The 12,656-nt window shown below is 42.2% G+C and overlaps 1 protein-coding gene across 1 annotated transcript in view; it reads right to left on the reverse strand.

Moving 5' to 3' along the window:
• Window positions 1-756: 756 nt before the first annotated feature.
• GAREM1 (GRB2 associated regulator of MAPK1 subtype 1) overlaps window positions 757-12,656 on the reverse strand; it is a 102,480-nt gene continuing 90,580 nt past the window's right edge. Inside the window, exons 5-6 of the mRNA XM_036378567.1 lie at window positions 9,637-9,803; window positions 757-6,227 (exon numbers count right to left, since the gene is read on the reverse strand). Of these exons, the coding sequence (XP_036234460.1) occupies window positions 5,315-6,227; window positions 9,637-9,803 (1,080 nt within the window). The 3' untranslated portion in view covers window positions 757-5,314. The remainder of the gene's footprint in view (window positions 6,228-9,636; window positions 9,804-12,656) is intronic.

Genomic DNA, 12,656 nt, shown 5'->3' on the forward strand with positions numbered 1-12,656 from the left:
ACTACTGTGTCAGATTCTGCCCTGCTTTATAACTTATAAACATATATTGATGACTCCTTCCATAAACCCTCCCACAACTACTGCTGTGCTGTAGTAAACTTTCTCTTGGCCTGGTACCAGCCAATGAAGCTTCAGCCCAAAGGAATCTGGCACAGTAGCAATTTAGCTGCATTAACACCTTGATGGTTGTAGAGCTGACATTTCCCTCCATTGCCAATATCGAAGGAAGTGAGAACAGGCAACGTGCAGCCTTACAGCACAACATTGTTTTGTCTCTGATTATCCTCCCCAGCCAATAAATGCCTCAGAAACTTTCTGCAAAGCAGGAATATTTGCGCATGGTCTTGCGCTTGAAAGCATATCCAAATTATAATGGAATGCTTTCCTCCAAAACAAAGATAATAGGGCTTGGGAAAATAATGTTTTAGGTGATGTCTACTAGAGACTGGCAAGCTGTCTCGCAACAAATTCTTTGGGGAAACACAGCTCAGTACTCTTGCTGAAGGGGAATGAGTGAAATTACAAGACAGGGAAAAGTAACACGTCTTGAGAGGTTAAATGCAAAAGCCTGATTACTCCTCTCAATTATCCCAATCTTACTTTGCGAAATTCACTATTTGAAAAGTGCTTATTTCCAAATTATACTGAGATGAGCAAGAGGATAAGTCAGTGAAATTACTAAATGAAAACCAACCCTTTTATATAATACATGCAACCCGACCAATTTAGTACAACAAAATCTGTAGGCATTTGAAGTATCATGAAAATAGTGTCTTTAATATACAGTTTATATACTTACAATACGCAGTTTAAATTTGTTCATATACATTACAGGGATATTTATTTGCACCTGGTTTAAATAACAATCTGCCTCCAGCCTTTTACACAAAAGCCCAAAACAGCACAGACTTCCACAAAACCTATGCTTCGTTTTATAACGTAAATTACTAAGCCAAAGTTTTGGGGCTTTTTCTTTTTTTTTTTTCTTCCCCAAGTGTTACTTTTTTGACATACCCGAAGTGAATCTAAAGAGCTAAGAACAAACATATTTTTAATACAATTCAGAAGATTGTCCAAGTCAAGAGAATCATTCTGCAGATTTTCACACTGAAAATTTGGTTATTACACACAAAAATTGTGAAGTCTGAATAACTCCTGGGCTACCAGGAGCTTAAGACATAACAAAATGGAGAGTCATTTATTGCTAGGTCTCAGCAAGGGGCCTGCATTTCCCCACTGCCCTGCCATCCCTATAAATAAAAAGGACGATCCCTCTCGCTTATTAGGATTTCATTTGTACCTTCTGGTTTGCATACAGGAATGCTGCAATTTCAGAGCATCAGAAAGAGGAGCCAGGAGAGCTGGGCTAAGCTGTAGTCCTCTCACAGGGCTGGTGTTTGGCTCTTAAGTACCATGGTGTGACCCCCTGCCTGGCCTGCAGGCAGGACTTGGCTGGCCTGTGTTACAGGCAGGCAACCCACTGGGAAGCACACAAGAAGCTGGTGCCAGCACAATTTATTTTGTGGGGGACAACCAAGAAGTTGATTCAAGATGAAAAGATAAGAGAAAACAATTATTTATAGATAGGTTTGAAACATGGCGCGTTTTCAGGCAGCCTTGCTGTTTACGCTGTTTCTCTTGAAGCTGTTGTTAAGGAACAAAGTTCTTTTAAGTGGCAAGTAAACCTGTTCTATTAGAAAATACACAGTAAATTCTAACCCTTGCTTCTAGCTGAAAAGAACACTTCAAAATGTATTTCCCTTCTAATTTTGGATGGACCAAATGTTTTCCGTCTAAGTTTCTAGCTGTAGGCAATTTTTACAATATGGCAAGAACAAGAATGCAAATATGCACTTTGAGTTGCTGTCAACACAGCTTTGGTTAGCCAGGCAGGCAGCAAGACAAAGAATCATCATCCTGGGCACAATGAGCACTTGAAAGAAACTAGCATTTCGCCTCAAGTTTCCTCTCCATCCCTTCCCTGCCCAATTTGGTGTCCACCTCCAGGAAAGCTTCCATGCCAGAATCCAGCTTTCACTGCTGAAGGCAGCATCAGTCCATGTGCCAACACATGACAGTTGCATAGAAAGGATGTGTTTCCTGGTGCAGGACAGAGAGACAACTCCATACAGAATGACCTGATGTGTTTTTTACTACCAAAACCCCCAGACAAACAAAAACCCCAAGGACAACACACAGCTCAGACACCGATAACCAAGGAAGCACCACAGGCCTTACATTTATTTAATCTGAGGAAAGAAATCCAAGGTTAGGACTGGCCTATTTTAGTGGACTGCCTTGAAAATGTAAGTGATTTTAGGCCCACTCTGGCCCAATGGTTACAGCTCTCAGGCTCCGAAGACAATCAACACAACTCCCATCAACATGGCTGGACTCCACCACCGTCCAAAACCAGATTGGTTTTCCCCACTGCCGACCTCAGTGCTGTGCTTGGGACTTGCCATAGCCTGGCTACCTATTGAAAGGTAGCCCTTTCCATAACCAAGGATCCAAAGGCTGAGCCACAACACTCCACACACCCAGTTTGCTCATCACTCAGCTGATTTCACCAGAGCAGACACTTCAGTCCAGCTTGTGTACCACAACAGGCAGATCGACACCGGAGCCATATAATTCACAGAACACAAATGTTAGGAACACCTAAATCCCCAAAAACGGCTTGGAAAGTGAAGGCAATGAGTGGCTAAGGGCAAAAGAAAAAGTTAAATGCTAATACATTATGCATAAAAGTAAGTAAGAAGTGCCAAGCAGAATGAGACAACTGGAAGACCATCAATAGCAAGTCTGCAGTTAGAGGTTTTAGCTGTACTTTGGCACACAGGCTCAGCTTCTGCAATCAATGCACATTTCTAGGCCTTTCTGTGAGCCAGTTCTATTTTGGTTTATGCACATGGGATGTTAATGCAGCACTGTCATGAATGCAAATTCCACCAGTCTCTTCGCAAGAATAACCACTTCAAGCAGGTAAGCAGAGATAATAGAATTGGGATGAATCCACAGTCAAAGAAAACTATTTTCTGAGGGGTGTTAATATTCTGGGGGGTGTTAGCAATATTTAATGTTAATATTACCAAGATTGTAATATTTTCTTTTTTTTTTTTTGAGATATTTTGGGGTTTTTTACCTGGAATTAACAAGCTGAGCAAAACAATGTACCTGACATTAAAGATTTGGCCCTTTCATATTTGAACACTCATTTGACACAGTGAAGTTTAAAAGGCAGTTGTTTTGACTTGTATGTGGTCTACCAACAAGTATACACATCTGAACAGTATCTGAATTTGCTCTAGTCTTATTTGAAGCAAAAATATTTTAGAATGCTAATTAAAAAGCATTTGGAGAAAGCTATTGATCTGTTGCTTAAAGTCAATACATTACGAAAAACAGGATTATAAACTCTTGGGGGTTTTTCTATTGGGATATTTGTTGGCTCTGTAATACCCACCCACAACAACTGGGCTTTGCTTTCTAGGTGGGAACTGATGGTTTGCATTACTGGAAGACAAATGCATCTTGGCTGTGGCATGGCAACATGATATGAAATGTGTCCCAAACAACAGAAAGCTCTATTTGCTAATAAATTATTCTCAATGAGTCAATACGGTTGAGAAAACAGGCAACTCTAGCATTTTTGTCTCAGCTCTGTATTTTCTCTTGATGCTCCCAACTATATGCCTTACCAATGGAGATATTTTTTAATACATCAAAAAGGTAAGCAAGGCAGGTGATGGTGTTCTCTTGGCCAGGGCTCTGCTCAGCAGTAAGGGAAGGTGAAGTTGCTCTAGCATTCCTAGCTCTGATCACCTGAGGATCCTGGGCATGTGCACTGAGGAGGAAGGGATAACACAGACTGTTTCCTGAGGACCTCCATAAATCCAGTATATAAAGGCAGGGGGATCCTGAGGTTATTTAGACTCATTTCAGAGAGCTCTGTCAACTACAAGAAATCCACAAAGGACGATCAAAAGTTACTCCTACTCCTGGCCTTGTGAGCAGTTAAATTTGAGAGGTCTCCAGGGGCAGACTAATGCCCACTTACCATCTCTGTGCTCCCTTTTAACTGCTGCTTCTGTGTGACATCTACTGCAGTGAGTTTTTGCAGCTGGGCAACTGAATTAGCACATCCTTTGATGGTACAGCCCCTCCCACTTTGACACCCACATCCCCCTGGCACTGCAAACAAGACAGGTGAACTGAAAAGATCACAAGCATTTCCTGTGGCATGGCCCAAAAGCTCCCTCAGCCCATTCTCAGCAGCATGACATGCTCTGTTTCCAATCCCTCCCACCTTGCCAGCACTTTATTTCAAAGGCATGACACAGGAGCACTGTCACCTTCCCACACAGGTCTGACCGCAGAAAGAGGAGAGCAGACCAAGCACATTTTCAGACAATCAGAACAGCAGCAGAAGAAACACAAGGAGTTGTTACCTTTCACCACAGCACGGCTCCTGCAAGGGCTGTGCTAGCAGGCTGCTGCAGCAGGCAGGATCTGCTGAGAAAAGAGCCTGTGCACTGAATTGCTTTTCCCATGAGAAAGCTGCACGACCAGAAGTCATGCTATTTACTCCAGTCATCCGACGACAAAAGCAACTTTTGAAATCTACAGGTCATAAACTTTTAATTGGCCAGGGCAGAGTGGCTCAGTAGAAAATCCCCCTTCTCCCTCCCCTCTGGGCAACGAGCTAAGCTTGACTCTTGGTTTAAAAACATTTAACTCTTTTTTGCTCAAAGTAACATGGAAAATGCATCCACGTTACAGATAGTCAGGAAGATACTGTTAATAAAAATAATGCTGCAAGAACAGTGTATTAGTGGCACTTCACAGCAATTCTTAACATTTTCAGATGTAGTGTCAGAACCAATGCTTTTGTATATCTGCAAGTCACAGCATGTTGCCAAATATTATGTGAACAGAAATAATCCCGTAAGAAATATCTTTTTTTGCAGTTAACACAAAACTGTAAACTGGATTGGTGTGTGTCTTTCAGCATCAAATTGTTCAGCAATAAATACGACTAAGTCTTAACAGACTATGGAGCCAAAGTTCCCTTAGTGTCCTGTTTTTAGCAGCTGTTGAATGTTCAGGGATGCACAAAGGCACACCTCTGCAGATTCTCTACCTTTATTATTGACATAGAAAAAAAAGTCCATTCACCACTGAAAAATGTTCATCTGCATAGTAAGAATTTTTCTACTACTATTTACAAGAAGGATTTTTAGTGCAAAAAAACCAGGAAGTGATGTATTAGCTCAAATGTATCGAGAACAGTTTCACTAAAAACTAGCCAGCATCACATCTTGGGCCGCCAGCCATTAATGAACTGTAATATTTTCTTAACCTGCAATTTGCTTAGCTTGAAGTCTTCTGATAGGATTTCTTCTGTAAGCTGAACCAGTAAATTGCCATCAATCTTCTCTGTGACAAAAAATGATATGACATCTTCTGACAGACCGATAAACCTCAACGATTTAGAGACTTCCTCTATGGAGAGTCCAGAAAGGTCAGTGGGTGGCTGCCAGGGAGAGCCATCCCCACAAGACCTTGGTGCTAACTGGAGGTGGAGGGGAGATGAGAAGGGGTAAGACACAGAGAACGTATCCTGCATGCCCTTTTTAGCCAGATACTGATCTTCCAAGACGGCTGGAGAGCCGGCTTTTGATTCCTCCTCGGCACCATCTATTTTCAGTGGCAAGGGACACATATCTGTAACTGTCTTATCTTCGCTTGACTTCGGTGCCCGAGGAGGTAAGGCAGGACACGAATGGCTCTGCTTTGTGTTGCTGACTCCCAGAGTTTTCTCATCAGTGCAGTCTAGAGAGTAACTTGCTGACTTTGGACAGCTGGAGATGGTGTTTGTGAACTCTGTTGGAGTCAGCGGGGAGTACCCTGTTGGGAGCTCACATCCATCGAAGTCAAAAGTCAAAGGTGCTGGACAGTTTCTCTTTGGCGTACCTGGAGTCTTCTGTCTGGGGTAACTGTAGCTCCTGCTTGGATCAAGCAGGAAATCACTCCTATTCAGGCTTTCAGCAGTTCCTGAAAAATGGTTTGGCCAAGATAACCTTGAAGGCAGAGCTTCAGCTGAGGGGCTTCCCAAAGGCATTGTGCTGTCAGGCTCTTTGGATTCAGTTTTCATCATGTTACATGGGTAGCAGGAAACAGGTGTGCTCTCAGTTGGGTTGGTGTTGTCGCTCTCTGTGACATTACTTAAGGAACAAAGCAGAAAGGATGTTGTTAGTAAGAAAAAAATTGACATTTCAGTAAACTCATAAATCATCTGATAGAAGGTGACCATCACCTTCTTTCCTCCAGCAGAACTTTTCACATTTGAATTAACATGTTTGAATTAATGTATTGACAGATCCTTTACCCCTTCTACAAGCCTGACAAGATACTGATATACCCAAAAGCCCCATGTCATGTTTTTTCAAGCTCATAAAAAAGTTGATGCCTCAATTCAGTTCTGTGTCATCTCACAAATACTCAGTTTTTCACTGCTGAATTCCTGAGGGATATCACCACGGATAAGAAAGAGTCTCACATACCCTAGAAAGATGTTCCAACCCAGCACTTTTCTATATATATACCACAGATATGTCATGGTATGCAAAACTCATATGAGGGCAGGTCACCACTGCCCTAGGCCATGTGAACCAGTGCAGAGTACAGAGACACGGAGGGAGTCAATGCTCATGGCCAAAGGAAGAGTTTTAGCTGGACGGGTAAGCAGACCTGGCTGGATGTGCTGAAGAATCAGGCTTTAAGCTTACCCAGAGTAACTTGTTGGTGTGTCTGGATCTTTCAAAAGCTTTGATGTTAAACACTTGCTCTTCAAAGGCACCTAAAGAAAGTTACCCTGGATCCACTTCCAGGCGGTGAACTAAGCTCAGCCTGTCCAAGGGAACTGATGGTTTATATCCAGGTATTCTCAAGTGATGGGGATGACAACAAAAGCACACAACCTGTTATCAAAAGCAAATGTTTGCTGATTTTATGCCACCTTCTAAAAGAAAATCTGAAAGATTGTGCTGATCTTTGGAATTTTGGCCAACTAAACCAGAACACTGGAAAAACAATCAGCAGACTTATAAAATCCTTACTCAACACAACAGACAGAAACCAACAGCTGAAAAAAATTGTTTTAATGACTTGCCTCTCTCTCCTGAAAACTAACTACTCAAGTAAAAACTCAGTAGTCACCCCGTGACAGCTCAGTGAACACTGCTTGAGAATGGATCAAGCTATCAAAACGGATCAATGGAGCTATCAAAAAAACAGAACAGTTTTCAATGGATTGACACAAAATTACTTCCTTGTGTGCTTACAGTGGATCAGAGAGGCCAATCTGGACTTGCCCAGATCAAATACAAAGTGCAGATGTGTAAAAACAGTCCTAGTCTACATCACTGGAAAATATCTGTCCCAACAAATGCAGTTTCCCTCTTTCTAACCATCTCTCAGTCTCCATTCTGTGCCTTCCAAACTTTTCCTCTGTTTATGTCACTCATACAAGTCTGATAGGTAAAGCAGCTGGATCTTTTCAATATGAGACATGGAGTTTTGCCCCCTCAACAGGGATACACCATCAACTGGTTATTTCTGGCTGCTTAAAGGCCAACTGGTGTATTGCACACAGTGCAAATCATTTTTCACAAACCAAGCCATCAAGCTGAGACAATAGTCAGTGAGGTGTCGTAAACAACCACCAATGCAGAGCAATTAAATTGATTGATCCTGTTTCTGTTCTCTAATTCCATACTAGAACTGGAACATATTACTGAGTTCAAAGATTAATGGAATTTCTGAAAACATTTTAACATTTTCGAAGTGCTTCCTTATTTGGCCTCCACTAAAATGAGCTGCCTAGGACTCAGTGCAAAAGGATGCAAGACAAGCCTCACATACAGCTGAAGTCAGGTATCAGGCATTTTTAGAGGCAGATAAGGACAAATCATACTGACTTTCTTTCTGTTTAAAATACTGTCTGCAACCCTTCATGATCCAGAAAACAAGTTTACTGATATAAATGGCAAAGCAATCTGGTTACTCTGCACAATGGCAATTTTCTAGTAGCTTCCTCTGCAACACCAGGTAAGCTCTACCAAAATGGAGACATCTGATCTGGACCCAGCTGGAGATGAATTTCATGCAAACACTGTGAAAGTCAAGGCTTTCTTTTCATAGAATCACAGAATTATTTAGGTTGGAAAAGACCTCTGAGATCATCAATCCAACCATTAATCCAGCACTGCCAAGTCCACACTAAACCATGTCCCCAGGTGATACATCTACACTTTTTTTGAACACTTCCAGGCATAGTGACTCTAACGCTTCCCTGAGCAGCCTGTTCTAATGCTTGACAGCCCTTTCCATGAAGAAATTTTTCCTAACATCAAATCTAAACCTCCCCTGGTGCAACTTGAGGCCTTTTCTTCTCATTCTATTGCTTGTTAGTTGGGAGAAAAGACTGACCCCAATTTCACTGTAACTTTCTGCATTCCTGAGAAACTTCACTTCTGTTTTCTTAGTTTTCTCCCTAGCTTTTGGGAGGCAGATGTATTCTTAGCTACAAAGAGAGAAAGCAGCATTTGGTGGGCCCCTAAAGCTGGGAGGTCTTGTGCTCAGCCTCCCGTGGAGTAGACCTTTACAGAACTACCCAACAGGCTTTCATAAAATAAGCAAGCCTTGATTTAGAGTGATCATTGCCAGATCCACAACACTAAGCTGCAAATGTGCAGTATGACTTAGTAAGGCAATTTCAGCATAAGTTATTAGACCGACTGCATCCAGGCTGAAATTAATTCAGTGATGTTTTGGATGAATTTATAGTATCCACACAGGTAGCACTGTGTCATTGAAGGGGTACCAAAAATAATGGCAAGAAGACATCCAAGGCAAAAAGGAGGTGAGGCTTCAGAAGGTGCATATACTTTCCAAAGCAGAAGGAAAGACACTGTACCACTAAGAAAAGCTATGCAGCCACATAATTCAGAATTTACTGACAACTTTCAGCTAGCCTGGGTGGATTATCTGGATTGTGGGTTGGGTTTGTGCTGAAGTGTGTTTGACGTGGAAGCTGTCTGGCCCCCCTCTGCTACACCTCACTTAGCACTCAGTGGTGTCTGCTGGTCTTTCTGTCCTCCATCACATCCACCCCGCAGGTGTCCATACAGTTAGCACAACACATTTCTGGATTACCACACTCTTTTTGTGTCCCTGATTATCACAGCTGGCTGCACTGCATGCAGCACTGAAATCCCACCCAAAAACTAGCTTTGAGGTGGTCTGGTTTGAAGATTCAAACCTTTCAAGAAACATGGAGAACTATACATGATCTCTTAACTAGATAGCCTATGTCACCTAAGAGTGATATTACCTCTAGCAATGCATGCAGGTGTTTAATATAAACTGCTATGTCCTACCTAGTAAAATAGAGTTTCTGCTGGAGCTTTCCTTCCTTTTCAATCTTTGAAAACAACTTGACAGGTTAGCCCATTTTACTGCAAGTCTGACACCACACTGTGCCTTAGAAACAAGTGCCTTCAAAAAGAACGCTGCTAAATTTTACTTTCTCAGAAAGAGCTAGCACAGCGCTCCCACAGCTCAAACACATACATGTTGTGCAGTCCTGAAGAGTAGTAGGACAGAGTGGGGCTGGGAGAGCGGGTCTGCTGTCGAGCAGGCTTCGCTGTGCGAGGAGGGATGGAAGGACTGGTGGAGGACGGCTTTGAACTCCGTGGTGGCACCGGGGGAGCGTTGAGGAGCCTGCATTCCTCTTTTACCTGCACAAAAGAAGAACATGTAAGCAAGCAGCAGGAAAATCTGGGCAACAGCAGCCTCAACCAGATGAAGCACATCTGGTTCTGCCTTATTCTTTGAAGGGAAATAATTAAATAGGGAGGAGAAGGGAGAAATGAAGAAGTATATACATTTGCAACAGTGCGTATCTGTCAAGGAAGTCCAAAGGAACGCTTTGCCACTGGTAGAACTACCAGCAGTCTTTTTTAGGGCACATTTCAGCAGTTTGACAGCCACTCATTTGAAAAGTAGCAGCAATGAAACTATGTAAAAGAAGCTTCCAGTAACACAGAAAATCAGACAGACTGTTCCTGATATTATACATTTTGTAAGGAGCAATTCATTACACCTAAACTTCATTAGTGTTGTTTACTTAGATGTAATAAACCAAGCTTATGTAATGAAAAGATCTCAATATACTTTGATGCTTCCTGACTTACTTCACCAGTGATAGTCATCCAACTCTAAGATGATTCCAAGCCTCCCTCCGTCAGGAATAGTAATTTATCTCATATTTACCAGCTTCTGGATTCAAACGAGGAGCTTCAGTCCTTCTGTAACTGCCAAAGCAGTGCAGGATAAGGTTGTCCAAAATGTACAAGTGGAAAGGTGTACACCCAGCCTACAGGTCTGCTCTGTGCAGCCAGACAACCTCACAGCTTAAAACACACAGCTGTAGCACAGATCACCTGAAATTTACTGTGGTGTGCCTGTGTAGGAGCAAAATGTCAGGATCCATCCCCATAAAAAAAATGATGGAATTAAGGACTTAATCTCATCAGGACATATTTGAGAGAGCAACTTTATTTAGTAGGGCTAGAGGTGAGAAGGCTGCTGAGAATTCGGCTGCCAGGCAGGATTTTTAACGATTCACCACCTGCCCCTGGGCAGGAGGAGACCTCTATGTTCTCCGTGTCTGAAACAGTCTTAGATGCATCAGAAAAAGGAAATTATTTTTGTGTATGAAAGCTGAAGTTTATTTTTAAATTTTACAACAATGCAGAACTAAAAGTTATCTTAGCAGTTCTGCAACACATAATTAGCAATTAAAGTGATTTAATTTATTTAAAAACAAAATAAATGTGGAACCTTTTGCAATCCACTTCAGTGCTTTCAAAATGCAACAACATATTTAGTACTTTAGTGAAATGGAAAACTGGGGACTAGGACATTGTAGTACATTTTTTCCCTAATTCAAAACAAGTCAAAATTACAGGAAATGCCCGTCAGCATAAAACACTGAAATAAATCTTGTTCTAAGGGATCTTATTTGCTCTTTCAAGGAAAGGGGAAAAAATGAATCAATTTTATTCATGTTTGTTATTGAATTCAGGCATAAAATTCTTCAACCATTTTAATATTGTGCCCCAAGGACGCCTGAAGACTTTTTCTCCCCCCAAGTCAGAATAGGCAAAGTTAATAGTGAATGCTATTGAATATATATCCATGGGGTTAGAGGGACCATTCAGGGGAGCTCTTGGAGCACAGCAGATGGTCAAAGGCTTAAAGCTTTTCTTTCCTGGAAGACTGAGGAATTGAAAGGTGCTGGCATAACAAACTATGCCAAACTCCCTTGCTTGACCCAGATTGCAGATCAGAATGAAGCCATAAATAATACCTGTTTGCAGTCCCAATTGGTCCTTGTCACAAAACCACAATTACAGCTGCCACACGCAGCCCCCAGGAAACCCAGTGGAGGAATAAAAAGGAGAAATTTTGCAGATTAAACTGTCATGAGCAAGGGGAAGCTTCAGGAAAGCCATGCTCACTAGGTCCAAGAGAATGGCAATGAAATAAATGCAGGAGATGAGTGGAACAGCCACGGTGTGACAGGACAATGACCTCGATGGCTGCTGCTCTTAGCTGGAAATACTCTTTGCCCTGGAAGCACTAAATGTCACATGGCTGTCAGATACAGATAAAACACTTACACTGCACAACCTGAAACTTCTGTTCGACATTAAGCTCTCTCATGCTCCAACCCTCCTTCCCGTGACCTAGGAATGGTGACCTGTTTCCAATGGCATGAGGTGCTATGTTGATTTTAAGGCCACTGCTCCTTTTCCCTGCTGCCAGCCCAAGCCCTGCCAGCAGCACCTGGGCCCTGGGGTGCCACTGCTGAATCAGGGCACCACAGGTGCCCATTGCAGTGACCAGCTCTGAGGCTGCCTGGATAAAACCTGCCCTGTCACCAGCTTGACTGTGAGTGTAACACAGAGCAGTTCCACACTCCTCGCCCACAGCAGCCTGAGCTTCCGGCGCACTCCATTAGGGATGTGCTTTGTATCAATCAGGAAAACAGCTTCTGATGTTATGCAAATTAGTGTTTGGGGAATGAAGAAATTACTAATTTACAGGCCTTAATTCAGAGGTTATTCCCCCTCTCTGCCTTCTGCCTTCATGCTACTTTGATTTTCTGAAAGGTATTTAGAAAATACACATAATGTATCACAATGCTTCATCCTGCTGGAGAGAAGAAAACCAGAACAGCTTCTGAAATACTCAGATGTCCTTTCCCATCCTGCAAACAGCTCCTGGACACACATTTTAAATTTAGTGCAAAAATACAATTGCCAGCCAACCTTTACACAGAAATGCTATGGAATATCATTCTAGAGGGAGTGATGACTAAACCAGCAGCTCCTGAGATCTACTTACTCTATAAATACCTACATGGAAACCATGCAAACATCTCCTCGGCCCCAGCCCACAGACGAATTCTGTAGGTCACTGATACTCACTCCAAAGCTGTTCCAGGAAGCCATAAAAGTAAGTATAAATTATTATAATCTATGGAAATGTAGGTTTTTAGTTTTGCTTTATTTTTAATGGGGTTA

This window comes from Molothrus ater, chromosome 1 (genome assembly GCF_012460135.2).
Source record: "Molothrus ater isolate BHLD 08-10-18 breed brown headed cowbird chromosome 1, BPBGC_Mater_1.1, whole genome shotgun sequence".
NCBI lineage: Eukaryota > Metazoa > Chordata > Aves > Passeriformes > Icteridae > Molothrus > Molothrus ater.